This window comes from Oncorhynchus clarkii, chromosome 18 (genome assembly GCF_045791955.1).
Source record: "Oncorhynchus clarkii lewisi isolate Uvic-CL-2024 chromosome 18, UVic_Ocla_1.0, whole genome shotgun sequence".
Taxonomy (NCBI): domain Eukaryota; kingdom Metazoa; phylum Chordata; class Actinopteri; order Salmoniformes; family Salmonidae; genus Oncorhynchus; species Oncorhynchus clarkii.
Window position 1 is genome coordinate 57303334 of NC_092164.1, and position 22822 is coordinate 57326155.

Below are 22822 nucleotides of genomic sequence, written 5' to 3' on the forward strand. Positions count from 1 at the left end.
CATAGTCGTCATCCTGTGGTACCAGGATGTTCATCTCGGAGCTCTTGGCGCTGACGATCTCACAGTCCAGAGCGTCCTTACTCAGGTAGACTTGGCATCCCTCTGTCTTGTTGATGGAGATGGTAGGAACTCTACCCATCACCTGGACAAAAGTGGGGCAGATACTTCCATCTTATAACTAGTCTAGGGACAGTCATTTTTCCTGTCCGCATAACCTGAAAAGTAAAAAAAAAACTCATGGCCCTAACTCAGAGGCACCTAACTCATGGCCCAACATAACATATAAAACTAAATGTGCCAGTACTATACATATATGATAGGGTTATTGCAGGTACATTGAAGCTGAACTTCAGATGCCGAGAGGAAAGAGAACACATACTGTATGTTATCTGCTTGAACATGTATGAAATTTGAGCTGACCTGTAACTGAATGTCCTTTGAGTTGATTATTTCCACAATGCCAACGATGTTGTCAAACACCAGACCAAGCTTCTTACAGTTATCTGTCAGAGGTGAACGTCATAGGAAAGCATGAAATACATGAGTGAGAGAGATACAGGAACGATGCTGTCAAAGATGACAAAGAAATTGTCCACTGTGTATTGCCACTCCTTTGTAAATGACGTCGCAGTATAAATGATCAAACCTTAATAACATAAATACAGTATGATCAACTCAGAAGTAATACAACAGATGGCTGAACTCACCCACAATGATGGAGTTGATCTTTCCCTCTATATGTAGAGTAGAGTTGCTGCAGCAGAAGACATAGGCCACCTGTCTCAGCTCTGTCTCCTTGATAACCAGGTCATGAGTCTGGTCAAAGTACTCCTGTGGGGAGAAACAACAAACAAGACCTGTGACCGTCTGACCCCTCTCCGGTTTGACCCTTCACCTTTGTATGACCTCATTGGGTGCAGCACCAGACATCACCATCGCCTCCGAAAGTGTACTGTCACACACTAACAGCAGTCTTGGTCATTGAATATGTGAGAAGCACCAAAATGTTCCTGACTCACGAGAAATTCTTTAAGATCCTCCATGTCCTCCATTTTGATAATAGCAAAACTTAGAAGCCTGGCAGGCGAGGCAAGACACTAGGTAACGTACCACCCTCCATTTCTTCCCCTCCAGCTCCAGCAGTGGGGGTCGTTTCTGGGGAAGCGCTAGGTTGGAGGAGCCGCCGGGGTTCCGGCTCTTGGATGGGGAGGCGTGATTCTCCCCTCCCTGGGAGCGAAGGGCGGGATTCTTATGGGTCATCTGGTCCTTTGAGACGTGCTTTAATGCTAGTGAACAGAGAGAGGATACTTCATTGTAATAAGTTATTGTTTTAGTACAAAAATGTATAAAAAAAATGAACTATCAAAAAATCTCAATTTGAGAAACTTTGACCCTAACTGTTGTTTAATAAGCACAGCATAGAAATATAAGGACTATTTCTATGTCCTCAACACAGCAACTCATCAATTCTCCCTCACTTTCTCCTTCTGTTTCTCCCCCTCCTTCTTCCTCGTCTTCTCTCCTGTCTTGGCTACCTTTGGATCCCTGGTTCAGCTGGGCAAACAAGGCTGAGTGCTGGGCAGTGGTGCTTTCAGAACTCTGTAACTGTCGCTCCCTCTCGCTCCCTTTCTTCTTCTGTTTCTACTTCTTTTCCCTCCCTCCCTCCCTCCCCCCCTGCAGTTGGATCAGAGCTCTTCAACCCCTGGGTGACGGTGGCTTGGCTACCTTTAGTGATTGCTTCTCCTTGGTTCAGCTGGGCGAAGAGAGCCGAGTGCTGGGCAGTGGTGCTGTTGGCCTGTGGCAGTTCGCCTGTGAAGACTGGTGGGGGTCCAGGGGGTGGGGTTGGTGGAAGGGGGCTGGGACCGCCAGGGGCAGGAGCGAACAGAGAGGGAGGAGCAATGGGACCCTGTGTTGAGAGATAGAGAGAGGAGTGTTACTCTCTGTGAATCAAGACTAGATGATGGTGAAGAAGTCTGGAACTACAGTCCCCCTCTGTCGAAGATGCTTGGACCTTCTTTTTTATATATTTTCAGTGGTATTGTTAACAGACACGCCCCCAAAAAGAAAATGAGAGCTAAAAACAGGTTGAGCCCCTGGTTCGACCATGATCTTGCTGAGTTACTCCACCTCAAGAATTGCATTTGGCAAAAGGCTCGGCACACGCATACTCAGGCTGACTGGCACTTGGTTAGGCAAATGAGAAATAAGTGCACTCAGGCTATCTGGAAGGCCAAAGTTAGTTACTTTAAGGAGCAGTTCTCTCTCTGTGGGTCTAACGCCAAGAAGTTCTGGAAAATGGTTAAAAACCTGAAGAATAAACCCTCCTCCTCACAGCTGCCCATGTCCCTTAATGTTGTTGGTATGGTTGTTACTGACAATAAGCACATGGTTGATGTCACGTTCTGACCTTTATTTCCGTTGTTTTGTATTTATTTAGTATGGTCAGGGCGTGAGTTGGGTGGGCAGTCTATGTTTGTTTTTCTATGTTTTGGGGCATTTCTATGTTTTCGGCCTAGTATGGTTCTCAATCAGAGGCAGGTGTCATTAGTTGTCTCTGATTGAGAATCATACTTAGGTAGCCTGGGTTGCACTGTTTGTTTTTGGGTGATTGTCTATGTTGATGGCTTGTTTCAGCACAGTCCATATGATTAGCTTCACGGTTGTTATTTTGTTTACTGGTTTTGTATAGTTTTCAGTGTTCACTACTTTCTTTATTAAAGATTGACCATGGACACTTACCACGCCGCGTATTGGTCCTCAGATCCTTTTCGCCTCCTCTTCAGATGAAGAGGAGGACGGCCGTGACAGAATCACCCACCAACCAAGGACCAAGCGGCGTGGTAGAAAACAACGACGACAGCAGCAGCAGCAGCAGCAGCAGCAACAACAGCGGCCGGTATCACAGGACTCCTGGACATGGGAGGAGATACTGAACGGAGAGGGACCCTGGGCACAGGCTGGGGAATATCGCCACCCCAAAGCAGAGCTGGAGGCAGCGAAAGCTGAGCGGCGGCGATATGAGGAGGCAGCACGGCAGTGTGACAGGTACGAGAGACAGCCCCAAATGTTTTTTGGGGGGCACACGAGGGGTGAAGCTAAGCCAGGTAGCAGACCTGCGCTCACTCCTCGTGCTTATTATAAGCAGCGCGTTACTGGTCAGGCACCGTGTTATGCGGTTAAGCGCACGGTGTCGCCAGTATGTGTCCATAGCCCGGTGCGCTATAGGACAGCCCCCCGAGAGTGTCATGCGAGCGCGGGCATCGAGCCAGGGCGTATGGTGCCTGCTCAGCGGGTCTGGTCGCCGGTACGCAGTTTTGGTCCAGGGTATCCTGCGCCGGCTCTGCGTGCTGTGTCTCCGGGGCGCTGGGAGGGTGCAGTGCGTCCTCTGCCTGCGCTCCGCTCGTACCGAGCGACTGTGGGAATGGAGCCTAAGGGAGAGGTGCGTGTAGTAAGCACTAGATCTCCCGTGCTTACCCACAGCCCGGTTCAACCTGTGCCTGCACTCTGGAGGGTCCGGGCTAGAGTGGTTATCCAGCCTGGGGAAGTAGTGCCAAGGTTGCGCACCAGAGCTCCAGTGCTCCCCCACAGCCCGGTCCTTCAGGTGCCTCCTCCTAACCTCAAGCCTCCTGAAGGTCTCTCCAGCCTGGTGATTCCTGTGGCAGCCCCACGCACCAGGCTGTCTCTCTGTCTCCTTCCTGCAGGTGGTCCCGCCTGCCCGGCGCCGCTGCCGGAGCCTCCCGCCTGCCCGGCGCCGCTGCCGGAGCCTCCCGCCTGCCCGGCGCCGCTGCCGGAGCCTCCCGCCTGCCCGGCGCCGCTGCCGGAGCCTCCCGCCTGTCCGGAGCCTCCCGCCTGTCCGGCGCCGCTGCCGGAGCCTCCCGCCTGTCCGGAGCCTCCCGCCTGTCCGGCGCCGCTGCCGGAGCCTCCCGCCTGTCCGGCGCCGCTGCCGGAGCCTCCCGCCTGTCCGGCGCCGCTGCCGGAGCCTCCCGCCTGTCCGGCGCCGCTGCCGGAGCCTCCCGCCGGTCCGGCGCCTCTGCCGGAGCCTGCCGCTGCCGGAGCCTCCCGCCTGTCCGGCGCCGCTGCCGGAGCCTCCCGCCTGTCCGGCGCCGCTGCCCAGAGCTGCCCCTCTGCCCAGAGCTGCTGCCCCTCTGTCCCGAGCAGCTGCCCCACCTGTCCCGAGCTGCCCCTCTGTCCCAAACAGCCCCTCTGTCCAGTGGGGTCATTGAGTAGGGTGGCCATGGTGAGAGAGCCACGGAGGCGGACAATAAGGCGGACTAAGACAATGATGAAGTGGAGTCCGCGTCCCGCGCCAGAGCCGCCACCGCGGACAGACGCCCACCCAGACCCTCCCCTATAGGTCAAGGTTTTGCGGCCGGAGTCCGCACCTTTGGGGGGGGGGGTACTGTCACGTTCTGACCTTTATTTCCGTTGTTTTGTATTTATTTAGTATGGTCAGGGCGTGAGTTGGGTGGGCAGTCTGTTTGTTTTTCTATGTTTTGGGGCATTTCTATGTTTTCGGCCTAGTATGGTTCTCAATCAGAGGCAGGTGTCATTAGTTGTCTCTGATTGAGAATCATACTTAGGTAGCCTGGGTTGCACTGTTTGTTTGTGGGTGATTGTCTATGTTGATGGCTTGTTTCAGCACAGTCCATATGATTAGCTTCACGGTTGTTATTTTGTTTACTGGTTTTGTATAGTTTTCAGTGTTCTCTACTTTCTTTATTAAAGATTGACCATGGACACTTACCACGCCGCGTATTGGTCCTCAGATCCTTTTCGCCTCCTCTTCAGATGAAGAGGAGGACGGCCGTGACGGTTGAGCTCTTTAAATCACCACTTCATTAAGTCAGGATTCCTATTTGACTCAGCCATGCCTCCTTGCCCGTCCAACATTTCCTCATCTCCCACCCCTTCTAATGTGACTTTCCCTGATGCTTCTCCCTCTTTTTCCCCTGCCCCGCAACAAAGTTTCTCCCTGCAGGCAGACACAGTGTCCGAGGTGCTAAAGGAGCTCCTGGAACTTGACCCCAAAAAACCATCTGGGTCAGATGGTTTAGACCCTTTCTTCTTTAAGGTTGCTGCCCCTATCAACGCCAAGCCTGTCTCTCCTTTCTGGGTAGTTTCCCATTGCTTGGAAGGCAGCCACGGTTCGTTCAAGCTTTTCCGAACTGTTACAGACCTATTTCTATTTTTCCCTGTTTATCAAAAGTGTTGGAAAAACTTGTCAAATCAACTGACTGTCTTTCTTGATGTCTATAGTATTCTCTCTGGTATGCAATCTGGTTTCCGCTCAGGTTATGGATGTGTCACTGACACGCCCTTGATTCTAAGCAATATTGTGCTATTTTTATTGACTTGGCCAAAGCTTTTGATATGGTCGACCATTCCATTCTTGTGGGCCGTCTAAGGAGTATTGGTGTCTCTGAGGGGTCTTTGGCCTGGTTTGCTAACTACCTCTCTCAAAGAGTGCAGTGTATAAAGTCAGAAAATCTGCTGTCTCAGCCACTGCCTGTCAAGGCTCGATCCTAGGCCCCACACTCTTCTCAATTTACATCAACATAGCTCAGGCAGGCAGTAGGAAGCTCTCTCATCCATTTATATGCAGATTATACAGTCTTATACTCAGCTGACCCTCCCCGGATTTTGTGTTAAATGCTCTACAACAACGCTTTCATAGTGTCCAACAAGCTTTCTCTGCCATTAACCTTGTTCTGAACACCTCCAAAACAAAGGTCATGTGGTTTGGTAAGAAGAATGCCCCTCTTCCCACAGGTGTGATTACTACCGCTGGGGTTTAGAGCTTGAGGTAAGTCACACCATACAAGTCCTTGGGAGTATGGCTAGATGATACACTGTCCTTCTCTCAGCACATATCAAAGCTGCAGGCTAAAGTTAAATCTAGACTTGGTATCCACTATCGTAATCGGTCCTCTTTCACCCCAGCTGCCAAACTAACCCTGATTCAGATGACCATCATACCCATGCTAGATTACGGAGACATAATTTAGAGATTGGCAGGACATATCACTGCACTCCTTTCTGGACACATCACTGCACTCTATACTCCTCTGTAAATTGGTCATCTCTGTAAACCCGTCACAAGACCCACTGGTTGATGCTTATTTATAAAACCCTCTTAGGCCTCACTCCCCCCTATCTGAGATACTGTATCTACTGCAGCCCTTATCCTCCACATACAACACCCATTCTGCGAGTCACATTCTGTTAAAGGTCATCAAAGCACGCACATCCCTGGGTCGCTCCTCTTTTCAGTTCACTGCAGCTAGCGACTGGAACAAGCTGCAACAAACACTCAAACTGGACTGTTTTATCTCAATCTCTTAATTCAAAGCCTCAATCATGGACACTCTTACTGACAGTTGTGGCTGCTTCACGTGATGCATTGTTGTTTCTACCTTCTTGCCCTTTGTGCTGTTGTCTGTGCCCAATAATGTTTGTAGCATGTTTTGTGCTGCTACCATGTTGTGTTGTCATGTGTTGCTGCCTTGCTATATTGTTGTCTTAGGTCTCTATGTAGTGTTGTCTCTCTTGTCGTGATGTGTGTACTTAAACATTTTAAAATGTTTCATCCCAGCCCCGCAGGAGGCCTTTTGCCTTTTGGTAGGCCATCATTGTAAATAAGAATTTGTTCTTCACTGACTTACCTAGTTAAATAAAGGTTAAATAAAATACAGTTGTTGGCCGGCAGGTGGAGTATAGGACAAATAGTTGAGGGTCTTCATATTCAACTGGTTTCTTGTAGCAGATGTGGCCAACGTCAAAGCTGGGTTGGAACAAATGCCTGCAAACACTGTCCCTCCAGCTCTCCAGGACCAGAGTGGTCCACCCTTGGCAAATAGGATCCTTAACTACCACTGTGTGCTGTTCTTGACATTTATATATGCATATGGTGAAAAGTGGAGACCTAAGGCAGGGATTCAATCCGACTGTATGTTGTGACAATGCAGCTTTTAAAGGCAATGAAATGAAGGGCTGGATTCACTCCATATCATGAAAGATCCGCATAAAAATGGAAAGGTCATTTCCGATTGAGCCGACATATGCAGCGTATACCGCGAACGTGGGAACGCAGTCTCCACGAACATTGCCTTTACATTTTAATCGAGCTATAACGCAGATTTTCCGTGATACTTCTGGGATACGGACTGAATCCAGAGCTGTGTGTGTGTAGTTTGTGTGAATGCACAACGTGTGTGTGTCTGCATGTGTGACAGTGTGTCCCTGCCCCTCTGAACAGAAGCAGACAGATTAGATGAGAGAAAAGCCCAGTAGTTTAAAGTAGGTTGTGGGGTGTGTTGGAGCAGGTGTGTAGGGCCTGAACTTTACAGAGCTTTGTTGCGGCTTTCTTTGGTGAAGAAAACGTCCATTCAAGTCCACCCTGAGGACCACCTGTCCACGCCACACACTCCTTAACTCACACGCACACAAACACACACACAAAACCCTGACACCTAACGGCAGGAGGGACACACACTCTCGCATGTGCACACACACGAGCACACACCTTCAGTCCACCAAATTGTGTGACAGTCTATATGCCTCAAAGGACCACACAGAGGATTCTGGAAGATCACTGAAACAGACAGTGGCCTTGAACTGAGTTCAACACTCTTTAGAGAAACGTGAAGTCTAAGGAGTTTTACTTTCAGTTATATTGTCATGTAAAAAGATAAACAAATAAACGTATCACTTCCACTGGATGCAGGAATATGATTTCTGATTGGAAACCTGCCAGCGAGAAAGGGAGAATGAGAAGGGGGGAAGGGAGAGAGAGAAGGGGGGAAGGGAGAATGAGAAGGGGGGAAGGGAGAATGAAAAGGGGGGAAGGGAGAATGAAAAGGGGGGAAGGGAGAATGAAAAGGGGGGAAGGGAGAATGAGAAGGGGGGAAGGGAGAATGAGAAGGGAGAATGAGAAGGGGGGAAGGGAGAATGGGAGGGGGGAAGGGAGAAGGGGGGAAGGGAGAATGAGAAGGGGGGAAGGGAGAGGGAGAAGGGAGAAGGGAGAATGAGAAGGGGGAAGGGAGAATGAGAAGGGGGGAAGGGAGAATGAGAAGGGAGAATGAGAAGGGGGGAAGGGGGAATGGGAGGGGGGAAGGGAGAAGGGGGGAAGGGAGAGGGAGGGAAGGGAGAGGAGGAAGGGGGGAAGGGAGAATGAGAAGGGGGGAAGAGAGAATGAGAAGGGGGGAAGGGAGAGGGAGAAGGGGGGAAGAGAGAATGAGAAGGGGGGAAGGGAGAGGGAGAAGGGGGGAAGAGAGAATGAGAAGGGGGGAAAGGAGAGGGAGAAGGGGGGAAGGGAGAGGGAGAAGGGGGGAAGGGAGAGGGAGAATGGGGGAAGGGAGAGGGAGAAGGGGGGAAGGGAGAGGGAGAAGGGGGGAAGGGAGAGGGAGAAGGGGGGTAGGGAGAGGGCGAAGGGAGAATGAGAAGGGGGGAAGGGAGAGGGAGAATGGGGGAAGGGAGAGGGAGAAGGAGGGAAGGGAGAGGGCGAAGGGAGAATGAGAAGGGGGGAAGGGAGAGGGCGAAGGGGGGAAGGGAGAGGGGGGGAAGGGAGAGGGCGAAGGGGGGAAGGGAGAGGGGGGGAAGGGAGAATGGGAGGGGGGAAGGGTGAGGGAGAAGGGAGAAAGGGAGAAGGGAGAATGAGAAGGGGAAAGGGAGAATGAGAAGGGGGAAGGGAGAATGAGAAGGGGGAGAGGGAGAAGGGAGAAAGGGAGAAGGGAGAATGAGAGGGGGGAAGGGAGAATGAGAAGGGGGGAAGGGAGAGGGAGAAGGGAGAAGGGAGAATGAGAAGGGGGAAGGGAGAATGAGAAGGGAGAATGAGAAGGGGGGAAGGGAGAATGGGAGGGGGGAAATTAGAAGGGGGGAAGGGAGAATGGGAGGGGGGAAGGGAGAAGGGGGGAAGAGAGAGGGAGAAGGGGGGAAGGGAGAATGAGAAGGGGGAAGGGAGAATGAGAAGGGGGGAAGGGAGAATGAGAAGGGGGGAAGGGAGAATGAGAAGGGGGGAAGGGAGAATGGGAGGGGGGAAATTAGAAGGGGGGAAGGGAGAATGGGAGGGGGGAAATGTATGACAAATGTATGACCATATTAGAGACACATATTTCTTCATTATTTTGAATGTAATGTTTACTGTTCATTTTTATTGTTTATTTCACTTTTGTTTATTATCTATTTCACTTGCTTTGGCAATGTTAACAAATGTTTCCCATGCCAATAAAGCCCTTGAATTGAACTGAGAGGGTGAAGGGGGGAAGGGAGAAGGGAGAGAGAGGGGGAAGGGGGGAAGGAGAGAGAGTGAGAAGGGGGAAGGGAGAAGGGGGGAAGGTGGGAAGGGAGAGAGAGGGAGAAGGGGGAAAGGGGGGAAGGGAGAGAGAGGGAGACGGGGGAAGGAGAAGGGGGGAATGAGAGAGGGAGAAGGGGGGGACGAGAGAGAGAGAGAGGGAGAAGGGGAAAGGGGGAGAGAGGGAGAAGGAGAAGGGGAAGGGGGGAATGAGAGAGGGAGAAGGGGGGGGACGAGAGAGAGAGGGAGAAGGGGAAGGAGAAGGGGGGAATGAGAGAGAGAGAAGGGGGGGACGAGAGAGAGAGAGGGAGAAGGGGGGAAGAAAGAGGGATAAGGGGGATGAGAGAGAGAGAGAGAGGGGGGGGGGGAAGAGAGAGGGAGAAGGGGTGAAGGGAGAAAGGGGGAAGGGAGAGAGAGGGAGAAGGGGGGAAGGGAGAGAGAGGGGGAAGAGAGGAAGGGAGAAGGGGGAATGAGAGAGGGAGAAGGGGGAATGAGAGAGGGAGAAGGGGGGAATGAGAGAGGGAGAAGGGGGGAATGAGAGAGGGAGAAGGGGGGAATGAGAGAGGGAGAAGGGGGGAATGAGAGCGGGAGAAGGGGGGAAGGGAGAGAGAGGGAGAAGGGGGGAAGGGAGAGAGAGGGAGAAGAGAGGAAGGGAGAAGGGGGAATGAGAGAGGGAGAAGGGGGGAATGAGAGAGGGAGAAGGGGGGAATGAGAGAGGGAGAAGGGGGGAAGGGAGAGAGAGGGAGAAGGGGGAAGGGAGAAGGAGAAGGGGGAATGAGAGAGGGAGAAGGGGGGAAGAGAGAGGGAGAAGGGGGGAAGAAAGAGGGACAAGGGGGGAAGAAAGAGGGAGAAGGGGGGAAGAGAGAAAGAGAAGGGGGGAAGAGAGAGGGAGAAGGGGGGAGAGAGAAGGAGAAGGGGGGAAGAGAGAAGGAGAAGGGGGGAAGAGAGAGGGAGAAGGGGGGAAGGGAGAGGGAGAAGGGGGGAAGGGAGAGAGAGGGAGAAGAGGGGAAGGGAGAGAGAGGGAGAAGAGGGGAAAGGGGGGAAGGGAGAGAGAGGGAGACGGGGGAAGGAGAAGGGGGGGACGAGAGAGAGAGAGAGAGGGAGAAGAGGGGAAAGGGGGGAAGGGAGAGAGAGGGAGACGGGGGAAGGAGAAGGGGGGGACGAGAGAGAGAGAGAGAGGGAGAAGGGGAAAGGGAGAGAGAGGGAGAAGGAGAAGGGGAAGGAGAAGGGGGGAATGAGAGAGGGAGAAGGGGGGGACGAGAGAGAGAGGGAGAAGGGGGAGGAGAAGGGGGGAATGAGAGAGAGAGAAGGGGGGACGAGAGAGAGAGAGGGAGAAGGGGGGAAGAGAGAGGGATAAGGGGGATGAGAGAGAGAGAGAGAGAGAGAGGGGGGGGGAGGGGGGAAGAGAGAGGGAGAAGGGGTGAAGGGAGAAAGGGGGAAGGGAGAGAGAGGGAGAAGGGGGGAAGGGAGAGAGAGGGAGAAGAGAGGAAGGGAGAAGGGGGAATGAGAGAGGGAGAAGGGGGGAATGAGAGAGGGAGAAGGGGGGAATGAGAGAGGGAGAAGGGGGGAATGAGAGCGGGAGAAGGGGGGAAGGGAGAGAGAGGGAGAAGGGGGGAAGGGAGAGAGAGGGAGAAGAGAGGAAGGGAGAAGGGGGAATGAGAGAGGGAGAAGGGGGGAATGAGAGAGGGAGAAGGGGGGAATGAGAGAGGGAGAAGGGGGGAATGAGAGAGGGAGAAGGGGGGAAGGGAGAGAGAGGGAGAAGGGGGAATGAGAGAGGGAGAAGGGGGAATGAGAGAGGGAGAAGGGGGGAAGAGAGAGGGAGAAGGGGGGAAGAAAGAGGGAGAAGGGGGGAAGAGAGAAGAAGGGGGAAGAGAGAAGGAGGGGGAAGAGAGAGGGAGAAGGGGGGAAGGGAGAGAGAGGGAGAAGGGGGGAAGGGAGAGAGAGGGAGAAGGGGGGAAGGGAGAGAGTGGGAGAAGGGGGAAGGGAGAGAGAGGGAGAAGAGAGGAAGGGAGAAGGAGAAGGGGGAATGAGAGAGGGAGAAGGGGGGAAGAGAGAGGGAGAAGGGGGGAAGAGAGAGGGAGAAGGGGGGAAGAAAGAGGGAGAAGGGGGGAAGAGAGAAGGAGAAGGAGGGAAGAGAGAGGGAGAAGTTGGGAAGAGAGAAGGAGAAGGGGGGAAGAGAGAAGGAGAAGGGGGGAAGAGAGAGGGAGAAGGGGGGAAGGGAGAGAGAGGGAGAAGAGGGGAAGGGAGAGAGAGGGAGAAGAGGGGAAGAGAGAGGGAGAAGGGGGGAAGAGAGAGGGAGAAGGGGGGAAGAGAGAGGGAGAAGGGGGAAGGGAGAGAGAGGGAGAAGAGGAGAGAGGGAGAAGGGGGAAGAGAGAAGGAGAAGGGGGAAGAGAGAGGGAGAAGGGGGGAAGAGAGAGGGAGAAGGGGGGAAGAGAGAGGGAGAAGGGGGGAAGAGAGAAGGAGAAGGGGGGAAGAGAGAAGGAGAAGGGGGAAGGGAGAAGGAGAAGGGGGGAGGGAGAAGGAGAAGAGAAAAGGACAAAGAGTAGTAGAGGAAGAAAACAGAACGCAGACGATAGAAGAAGAGCATGAATTCCCAGCAAACTCTACAATTGCTCAATTGAGAACCACAAAGCAGCCACCAGTACACCAGGGACCAAGTCATTCATGCAAGCTGGTCCTTAAGCAACCAGCTGCCTGCCTGCATAACTACACATAAAAATATACACTGTGGGGTAATTAACATGAGAACGACATCCCAACTGGCACCATATTCCCTATATAGTGCACTACGTTTGGCCAGACCCTATGGGCTCCATGTAAGTAATATGGTGCCATTTGGACAGCAGCCCTGTACCACTGTAAAAAATAAGGAAACAGAAAACAACATCTGAGGCTCTGCTGCAGATGAAAACAACTGACTCCAACAGAGTCAGAGACAATTATGTCTCGAGGCGAGCTGTAATTCATTGAGTCTTGTTCCTGCCTGTTCAAACCTGCATGGCAAGCAAGGTTATAGTTCATCCATAGGGCCAGGAGCGTTTCCTGACCGTTTGACCTGATCACGGAAAAAGCCGTGAATTCTGGGCCTATTTATCCAACCTCAGATGAAAGTCCTGAGAAGTCAGGCAGTGGGACCCAAGTTGTTCCTTCTCAGGTCACAGAGTCATGAAAAACTCCTGGCTCAGGGAGGAGCAGTGTTCAGGGCAGTGTTGAGGAGGTTGGATCAGGTTTTGCTGCTGTAACACATGGATAATAGAATGTGTAGGGAATGCCCCACTGGACGTTAGCTAGCTAGAGGACCGTAGTGCTGCTGAAGTGCTGTAGTATAAGACATTAACTATCCATTATATGTCTCATGTAACTGTTTTAAAGCACAGCTACAACATGATGATGGTATACAGTGGAGTCCGAAATGATTGATACCCTTAATAAAGATGAGCAAAATGACTGTATAAAATACATCCTAAAAATATTTTTGCAATGGCCATCTCAGTCTCCAGACTTGAACCATATTGAAAACCTGTGGTTTGAACTGAAGAGCACAGACAAAGGATACCAAAGATCTGGAAGGATTCTGTATGGAGGAATGGTCTAAAATCCTCATAAAACATTGTAGAAAAAGTCTCAGTGTTATCTGTTATTATCCTAATGTGAGGTATTGAAAAGAGTGGTGTCAATCATTTGAACCATACCTTTAAAAAAATATGTATTACTTGTTAAACAAAATGTATTTCTCTGAGCAATTGTATTAGTATAAAATAATATAATTTCCCAATTTTTGTTGTTTTGTTCCATTTACTTCCGTTTAAGAAAAGTTTTTCAACAGAATCGGCAGAATGAATACACCCCTGATCACGCATAAACACAGTTCATTTTCATTGCACATTGTATTCCTTCTCGCATTTATGCGCTCTTCTCCTCTCACCTTGTCCCTTCGCTTGTGGACTTCAATGCACAACACATCAGCTGTATGTGACCAGGCAAAAAAACCTTTCCAAGCCAAACTGCTACACACGGTCTACATCGTTGTCATCGTATTGGACAAAGTAACATCATAGTCAACATAGCAAATAGAACTAACGCGTTAGTAAATCCGCCATTATCATGCAGTAACATTACAGTGTACAGTCAGTAAGCAGTTTGGCACTTAACCCAGCGGGCCCCGGTTGAAATAAATTAGTCAAACCAAAAGCTTGCCTTGACTTGGAAGAGTTCCAGTGTTGTGTTGGATAGACATAGCCAGCTAGCTAACATAGCATCCCTCTATTTGAGCAGGCTAAACTAGCTAGCTGCATTTACTAGCTAAGTAAGCAAAACTGAAAGTTATTTTTTTTAAACAAAATCTCTTACTTCTCCTTCATTTTGGAAGAAATGAATTTATTCAAAACAGTTCAACTAGTCTTTCTCTCTCTTCGAGTCAACTACTCACTACATTTTATGCAACGCAGTGATGGCTAGCTGTAGCTTATGCTTTCAGTACTAGATTCACTCTCAGATCCTTTGATTGGGTGGACAACGTCAGTACATGCTGCAAGATATATGATAGGTTGGATGACGTCCTCCGGAAGTTGTCATAATTACTGTGTAGGTCTGTGGAAGGGGGTGAGAACCATGAGCTCACTAGGTTTTGTATTGAAGTCAATGTACCCAGAGGAGGACAGAGGAGGACGGAAGCGAGCTTTCCTCCGGCTACACCATTGTGCTACCCTACAGAGTGCTGCTGAGGCTACTGTAGACCTTCATTGCAAAATAGTGTGTTTTAATACATTTTGGGGTGACGTGATTATATTTAGTATGGTTTCATCTAAAAAGGATAACTTTTTTAATGTTTAAACATTTAAAAAAATATGAAATTCACAGAGGAGGATGGCCCTCCCCCTTCTCCTCTGAGGAGCCTCTGCTGGACTGGGTGATTATTTTTGTAAATCTTAAGTGTCGCTGCTACTCACAATCTTGCTCCAGACTAGGCCTGTTGTGTGATGCTGTTTGATGAAGGCCTGAAGCTCAGTCCAGATGGATAGGTAGGACCCCACCCACTCCACATGACGCTTGTCTCTATAGAGAAAGAGATCAACAGACAGACGGAGAGAAGGGGAGGGAGAGAGGGTGACAAGGAAAAAGGGGGATGGATTAGGAAGAATACACAGAGAGAGAAAAAGACACAGACAGTTATTTTTACATACCAATAATAATCTGCAAAGTATCTAATAAGCTAAAGTTGATGTAATGCATTATCAGTCATACTCACGAGTCTTTATAGTCTTTCAGAACTCTGTTAGTGTAGAAAATGGCAGCATCATTCATCTCCTTCACATAGGGAACTGGCTTCTGGCTCTGGAAGAGAGAAGGAGTGAGAAAAAGAGAAAAAAAGAGAGAGAGGTAGTTAAACAAAGCTGACCCTATGTATGAATTTAGACATCTCTGCTCTGCATTCACAGAAACACAGTGAAGAAGATGTGAATGAGTGAGTGATGTCTCCTCACCACGGCGACCCAGCCCAGTGCTGGGATGCTCTCGCTGACAGCTGATAGGTGGTTGAATTGGCTGCTGCCACGGTTACATTCCCGAAAGTTCTGAATCTCCTGGATTTTCTCTGAGATAGGCTTCAGCAGGTCAGACAGCTCCATCTGGGAGGGAGAGACAGGGGGAGGAGAGAAAGAGAGGGAAAATGAAAGAGAGAGAAAGATAGTGAGAGAGAGAGAATGCTTGTCAACAAAAACTGAACAATCTCACAGGTAGTGTCTTTTCTATATGACCGACAATATGCAAATAGCATTTATCAATGACTTAAGTATAACTCAACACCCATACATTCATCTGTAATAGTGCTCTGAGCAGCTCTCACAGTGCTCTCCAGAACCTGAGTGAGAGCACCAGTCTCAATGGGCCAGTTACCGCATGCTACCCGTTATATAGCAGTTTCACTTACTGCCTTGCCCACAAGCAACTCTGCCATGCATGCCAGCTAGTCGAAGGCAGTGTGCAACTTGACTGTGATTTTATAACTGGCCAACTGGAATTTTATTAGAAGGATCCATTTTCCATTGGAACTTCCAGATCCCTGCTAGCTTCCATCCCTCTTTCCCTCCCTCCTCCCTCTCCTCCCAGCATTCCTCTGTTCATTGGGAGATCCCTCTGGCCTTGTAAGGCACTGAGCAGGTCTAATGTTTACAGTTTACCTTCACACAACTGGGTAAAGGAACACATTGTTTCCCTAGTGACACTGTAGTACAGTTCTCTTATTTTGACCTGTACCTAAGCCGATGTTGCTATGACATTTTAACTAAATATCCCAGTGGTGTCGATATGCTGTGGGAAAGATAAATAAATATAATAATTTCTGTTTATTTATTTAGCTTTATTTTGAGAAAGGATGTGATTATTCTTCCATTGCTATGGCAACTGATTTAATTGCATTATGGGTTAAATACAGTGCACTTGAAAAGTAATCAGACCCCCGGACTTTTTACACATTTTGTTACGTTACAGCCTTATTCTAAAATGTATTAAATAAAAAATGTTCCTCATCAATCTACACACAATACCCCATAATGACAAAGCAAAACCATGTTTTAGACATTTTTGCAAATGCATTAAAAATTTAAAACAGAAATACCAAAGGGTCTGAATACATAACTATTCAGACCCTTTGCTATGAGACTAAAAATTTAGCTCAGGTGCAACCTGTTTCCATTGATCATCCTTGAGATGTTTCTACATGTCACACCCTGATCTGTTTCACCTGTCCTTGTTATGGTCTCCACCCCCTCCAGGTGTTGCTCGTTTTCCACAGTGTATTTATCCCTGTGCTTGTATGTTCAAGTCAACCAGCGTTTTTTCCCGTTCTCCTGCTTTTGAATTTATCCTTTCTCTAGTCCTCCTGGTTTTGACCCTTGCCTGTTTCTGGACTGTGTACCCGCCTGCCTGACCATTCTGCCTGCCTGACCACGAGCCTGTCTGCCACTCTGTACCTCCTGGACTCTGATCTGGTTTTGACCTTTTGCCTGTCCACGACCATTCTCTTGCCTTCTCCTTTGGATTATTAAACATCCAAGACTCCAACCATCTGCATCTGGGTCTCGCCTTGAGTTATGATACTACAACTTTGTTGGAGTCCAACTGTGGTAAATTCAATTAATTGGACATGATTTGGAAAGGCACACACCTGTCAATATAAGGTCCCAAAGTTGACAGTGCATGTCAGAGCAAAAACCAAGTCATGAGATCGAAGGAATTGTCCGTAGAAACAGGATTGTGTCAAGGCACAAATCTGGGGAAGGGTACCAAAAAATTTCTGCAGCATTGAAGGTCCCCAAGAACACAGTGGCCTCCATCATTCTTAAATGGAAGAAGTTAAGAAGCACCAAGACTCTTCCTAGAGCTGGCCGCCCGACCAAACTGAGCAATCGGGGGAGAAGGGCCTTGGTCAAAGAGGTGACCAAGAACCCAATAGTAACTGTGACAGAGCTCCAGAGTTCCTCTGTGGAGATGGGAGAACCTTCAAGAAGAACAGCAATCTCTGCAGCACTCTATCAATCAGGCCTTTATGGTAGAGTGGCCAGACGGAAGCCACTCCTCAGTAAAAGGCACAACAGCCCGCTTGGAATTCGCCAAAAAGCACCGTTAAGGACTGTCAAATCATGAGAAACATGATTCTCTGGTCTGATGAAACCAAGATTGAACTCTTTGGCCTGAATGCCAAGCATCACATCTAAAGGAACCCTGGCACATTCCCTACAATGAAGCATGGTGGTGGTGGCAGCATCATGCTGTGTTTTTCAGTGGCAGGGACTGGGAGACTAATCAGGAGAGAGAAAGATGAACGGAGCAAAGTACAGAGAGATCCTTGATGAAAACAAGCTCCAGAGCGCTCAGGACTTCAGACTAGCGCGAAGGTTCACCTTCCAACAGGATAATGACCCTAAGCACACAGCCAAGACAATGCAGGAGTGGCTTTGGGACAAGTCTCTGAATGTCCTTGAGTGGCCCAGCTAGAGCCTGGACTTGAACAGCACACATTTTTGTTGTATCCCCGGACAATCATTCTTGATTCAACTCATTGAGGGCCTGATTATTAATTGACAAGTTGAATCAGGTGTGCTTGTCTGTGACTACAATAAAATGCGTACTGTTGGGGGTACTCAAGGTCTGGAGTTGGGAACAACTATCTTAGGTCATCCAATCAGTGGCTTAAATCCTCAAAGAGAGCCTCTCCTAGAAAATGTTAGATACAGATGTGGAGAGGATGAAATGGTCAGAAGTACTGTACAGCTCTATTCCTAAGTGTATTGGTTTGATTTGAATAAGAATCTTATACACTCCGACATAGTTTGCTGCATTTTACATACTACAGTTTCTCCTTGTGTGTCAGAGGGAGAGACAGAAAGAGATAACTATTTTTTTTTAGCAAATTCTTGCCCAAATCAGATGCACATGATTTTCATAACATGAGATAGACAGTCCTTTCATAGGGAGGACCAACCTCGACTGTCTTACTTTCACTCTCTCCAGATCCCATCGAAAATAATTAGCCTGCTAGAGCATCCTTAAAAGAAAACAACTTCTCCATGAAATGGAGGAAATACCCACTGAGATAAAGTGATGCTATGACCAATTTATCTGTGATGATGATCTCCTGGGCCTAGTGACGATTAATCTGTGAGTTGTACATATCTTTCAGGCTAAAGATCTTCCTCCCTCCCTCCCTCCCCTCAACTCTTTCAGTTACTGTACCAGGGGTCTCTGATGGCCCAAATATTTTATTTCAGCCACATTGGTAGACAGGAGCCCCAAATACCCCCCCTCTCAATCATCCCCCACTTCCAATGAAGAGAGACATAAATAGCCAGGATATCTCCAGGCTATGAGTGGGTCAGGGGCCTACATTACACACCATTCACTGAGAAAGAATGTGTAATGAGAGAGAGACGGTAGAGAGACGGTAGAGAGAGTTAGAAAGAGAGGGAGAGAGACGGTAGAGAGAGTTAGACGGAGAGAGACGGTAGAGAGAGTTAGACAGAAAGACGGAGAGAGATGGTAGAGAGAGTTAGACAGAGAGACGGAGAGAGATGGTAGAGAGAGTTAGACAGAAAGACAGGGAGAGAGATGGTAGAGAGAGTTAGACAAAGACATGGAGAGAGACGGTAGAGAGAGTTAGACAAAGACAGGGAGAGAGACGGTAGAGAGAGTTAGACAAAGACATGGAGAGAGACGGTAGAGAGAGTTAGACAGAGAGACGGTAGAGAGAGTTAGACAGAAAGACAGGGAGAGAGATGGTAGAGAGAGAGGGAGAGAGAAAGTAGAAGAGAAAAAAAGGAACAAAGAGCAGCATCAAGTTATTTGATCTGTACCGTACAAGCACACTATCTGATACCATGGCTTGGCGTCCACTATGTTGATATTCACTGACTGGCCAAGTCTGAGCTATAATGACCAGACTATGAGCTATAACGACCAGGCTATGAGTTATAATGCAAAACATGAGATCAAAGCTCCCAGTGGAAAGTGACCAAGGAGAAACCAACAGTGTGATTCTACAGTGTAAAGCCTCACAGCAGCGCAGAGGGCTGTCGAGGCGAGACAGCTAAAGCGTGAGACACACACACACAGACACAGAGTGAAAAGCCTCACGTGAGCCCAGCTTCACACACACGCGCACACACACACACTCACACACACACACAGAAGAGCAGGAGCAGCTCAAATATAGAACATGCCCATAAAAAGCCACAGAGCACAACTCCGGGCCGGAGCGGCGGGAGAGAAAAGCCAGAGGTTTACCGGCGGCTCTGGGGTCCCTATGGGAGAGATGTACAGGGTCACAATCCCTGTTCCACCAAAGGCTGCTCCAAATGGAAGACAAAGGCCATGATTGAGGTTAATATAAAACTACTTATAAAACTACTGTGCCTTCAGAAACTATTCTGACCCCTTGACTTTTTCAACATTTTGTTACGTTACAGCCTTATTCTAAAATGGATTAAATAAAACATTATTCTCAGCAATCTACACACAATACCCCATAATGACAAAGTGAAAACAGGTTTTTAGAAATGTTTGCATAAAATATAAAAACTGAAATACCTTATTTACATAAGAATTCAGACCCTTTGCTAGGAGACTCGAAATTGAGCTCAGGTGCATCCTGTTCCCATTGACCATCCTTGAGATGTTTCTACAACTTGATTGGAGTCCACTTGTGGAAAATTCAATTGATTTGACATGATTTGGAAAGGCACACACCTGTATATATAAGGTCCCACAGTTGACAGTGTCAGAGCAAAAACCAAGGCACGAGGTCGAAGGAATTGTCCGTAGAGCTCTGAGAGAGGATTGTGTCGAGGCACAGATCTGGGGAAGGGTACCAAAATATGTCTGCAGCATTGAAGGTTCACAAGAACACAGTGGCCTCCATCATTCTTAAATGGAAGAAGTTTGGAACCACCAAGACTGTTCCAGGAGCTGCCCGCCTGGCCAAACTGAGCGATCGGTGGAGAAGGACCTTGGTCAGGGAGGTGAACAAGAACTTGATGGTCACTCTGACAGAGCTCTAGAGTTCATCTGTGGAGATGGGAGAACCTTCCAGAAAGACAACCATCTCCGCAGCACTCCACCAATCAGGCCTTTATGGTAGAGTGGCCAGACGGAAGCCACTCCTCAGTAAAACGCCCATGACAGCCCACTTGGAGTTTGCAAAAAGGCACCAAAAGGACTCTCAGACCCTGAGAAACCAGATGATCTGTTCTGATGAAACCAAGATTGAACTCATTGGCCTGAATGCCACGTGTCACGTCTGGAGGAAACCTGGCACCATCCCTACGGTAAAGCATGGTGGTGGCAGCATCATGCTGCAGGGATGTTTTTCAGCGGCAGGGACTGGGAGACGAGTCAGGATCGAGGCAAAGATGAACGGAGGAAACTACAGAGAGATCCTTGATGAAAACCTGCTCCAGATCGCTCAGGACCTCAGATTGAGGCGAAGGTTCACCTTCCAACAGGACAACGACCCTAAGCACACAGCCAAGACAACGCAAGAGTGGCTTCGGGACAAGTCTCTGAATGTCCTTGAGTGGCCCAGCCAGAGCCCAGACTTGAACCCCATCGAACATCTCTGGAGAGACCTAAAAATAACTGTGCAGGAACGCCCCATCCAACATCTCAACAGACTACAGTGTATCTACAGGATCTCTACCGGCTCTCTACAGGCTACAGGCTCTCTACAGGCTACAGTCTCTACAGGCTACAGTCTCTACAGGCTCTCTACAGGCTACAGTCTCTACAGGCTACAGGCTCTCTACAGGATACAGTCTCTACAGGCTACAGGCTCTCTACAGGCAACAGGCTCTCTCCAGGCTACAGGCTCTCTACAGGCTACAGGCTCTCTACAGGCTACAGTCTCTCTACAGGCTACAGTCTCTACAGGCTACAGTCTCTCTACAGGATACAGTCTCTACAGGCTACAGGCTCTCTACAGGCAACAGGCTCTCTCCAGGCTACAGGCTCTCTACAGGCTACAGGCTCTCTACAGGCTACAGTCTCTACAGGCTACAGTCTCTACAGGCTACAGTCTCTCCAGGCTACAGGCTCTCTACAGGCTACAGTCTCTCTACAGGCTCTCTACAGGCTACAGTCTCTCTACAGGCTCTCTACAGGCTACAGTCTCTACAGGCTACAGTCTCTACAGGCTACAGTCTCTCTACAGGCTCTCTACAGACTACAGTCTCTACAGGCTACAGTCTCTACAGGCTACAGTCTCTACAGGCTACAGTCTCTCCAGGCTACAGGCTCTCTACAGCCTACAGTCTCTCCAGGCTACAGGCTCTCTACAGCCTACAGTCTCTACAGGCTACAGTCTCTACAGGCTACAGTAAAGATACAGGACATGTCATTCCTCTCCCCTCCCCTTCTTTCCTCTCTTCCTCCACTATCTCTTATTCCCTTACTCTCCCTTCCCTCCCTCCGTTTAAACCCTTCTTCCTTGTTTGTTTATCAGACAATTGGTGAATTCTCTCTCACTGCCACTTGACCAATGACCTGCGAGATAGGAGTTAATCACTTCCTGTACAGCTCTGAGCTCCCGCCTGGTTCAATACAAACTGAAGGCTGACGGGATGATAACAGGTTAACCCCTCTTCCTCTCCATACCCCCCCCCCCTTTTCCCCCCTCCCTTCCCCATACATGAATGCATTGGGAATGTGTTGTATTAGCGTTCTTTTTTAAAAGGGGTAATCCTATGTGAACAGAGCTCCGGGGCACCGCATGGCTGCCCACTGGCCCAGCAGCACAGGGAAACACAGAGAGGAAAGGTCTGCCACTAGAACTCTGGAAAAGGTGTTCCTGAAATGGCCGATACTGAAAAGGGCAATACTGAAATGAGTGATACTGAAATGGCCGATACTGAAATGGGCAATACTGAAATGGGCGATACTATGGTGTTGAATTCAAAATTCAAAATGATTCCATTCAAAATGTATAACTTCACCAATTTGGCCACTTGGGTACATTTGGGCTACTTCTGTGGGACACCTGGGTGACTTCATGATAAATGTCATGTAGCACACTCATTTTGGAAGTTATCATTCTGAAACTTTGCACAAGTACTGTTGCCCTATTATGTTTTTCACTGAAATTGTCCCCATCATCCTATCTGAATGTTTGTTTTGTCTTGTTCATTTTAAAGATGATGATACAACAATAAAAATGAAAAAACATATGGTTTTTTCATTGTATTATCTAAACCAGATCTATTGTGTTATATTCTGCATATCCTTGGTCCTGAGCTACAGGCAGTTAGATTTGGGTATGTCTTCAGGCGGAAATTGAAAAACAGTAGGGGGGTAGCAGTAAGAGGTTTTAATAAATGGATCACTAGTCACTTTATACAATGCACTCTAAATACTGCCACTTTAATAAATGTTGACATATCTTACATTACTCATATCACATCTATATACTGTATTTTATACCATCTATTGCACCTTGCCTATGCCCCTCGGCCATTGCTCATCCATATACTTACATATTCTCATTCACCCCTCTAGATTTGTGTGTATTAGGTAGTTGTTGGGGAATTGTTAGATTACTTGTTAGATATTATTGCACTGTCAGGAGGTTGAATAAATTTGGCTTGTCACCTAAAACCCTCAAACTTTTACAGATGCACAAAAATTGAGAGCATCCTGTTGGGCTGTATCACCGCCTGGTACGGCAACTGCACCGCCAGAAACCGCAAGGCTCTCCAGAGGGTGGTGCGGTCTACACAATATATCAGCAGGGGCAATCTACCTGCCCTCCAGGACACCTGCAGCACCCAATGTCACAGGAAGGCCAAAAAGATCATCAAGGACAACAACCACCCGAGCCACTGCCTGTTCACATCGCTACCATCCAGAAGGCGAGGTCAGTACAGATGCATCAAAGCTGAGACCAAGAGACTGAAAAACAGCTTCTATCTCAAGGCCATTTTACTGTTAAACCTGTTAAGCCATCACCAACACAGAGAGGCTGCTGTCTACATACATACTCAATCATTG

At 48.8% G+C, this 22822-nt stretch overlaps 1 protein-coding gene across 2 annotated transcripts in view; it reads right to left on the reverse strand.

Annotated features, from left to right (window-relative positions):
* Positions 1-22822, reverse strand: part of LOC139373762 (adenylyl cyclase-associated protein 2-like) — a 92235-nt gene that overhangs the window by 2404 nt on the left and 67009 nt on the right. For both annotated transcript variants that reach the window (XM_071114730.1, XM_071114729.1), the window contains exons 5-12: positions 14773-14916; positions 14538-14623; positions 14239-14344; positions 1726-1906; positions 1111-1286; positions 708-831; positions 421-503; positions 2-142 (exon numbers count right to left, since the gene is read on the reverse strand). In XM_071114730.1, the coding sequence (XP_070970831.1) occupies positions 2-142; positions 421-503; positions 708-831; positions 1111-1286; positions 1726-1906; positions 14239-14344; positions 14538-14623; positions 14773-14916 (1041 nt within the window). The remainder of the gene's footprint in view (position 1; positions 143-420; positions 504-707; positions 832-1110; positions 1287-1725; positions 1907-14238; positions 14345-14537; positions 14624-14772; positions 14917-22822) is intronic.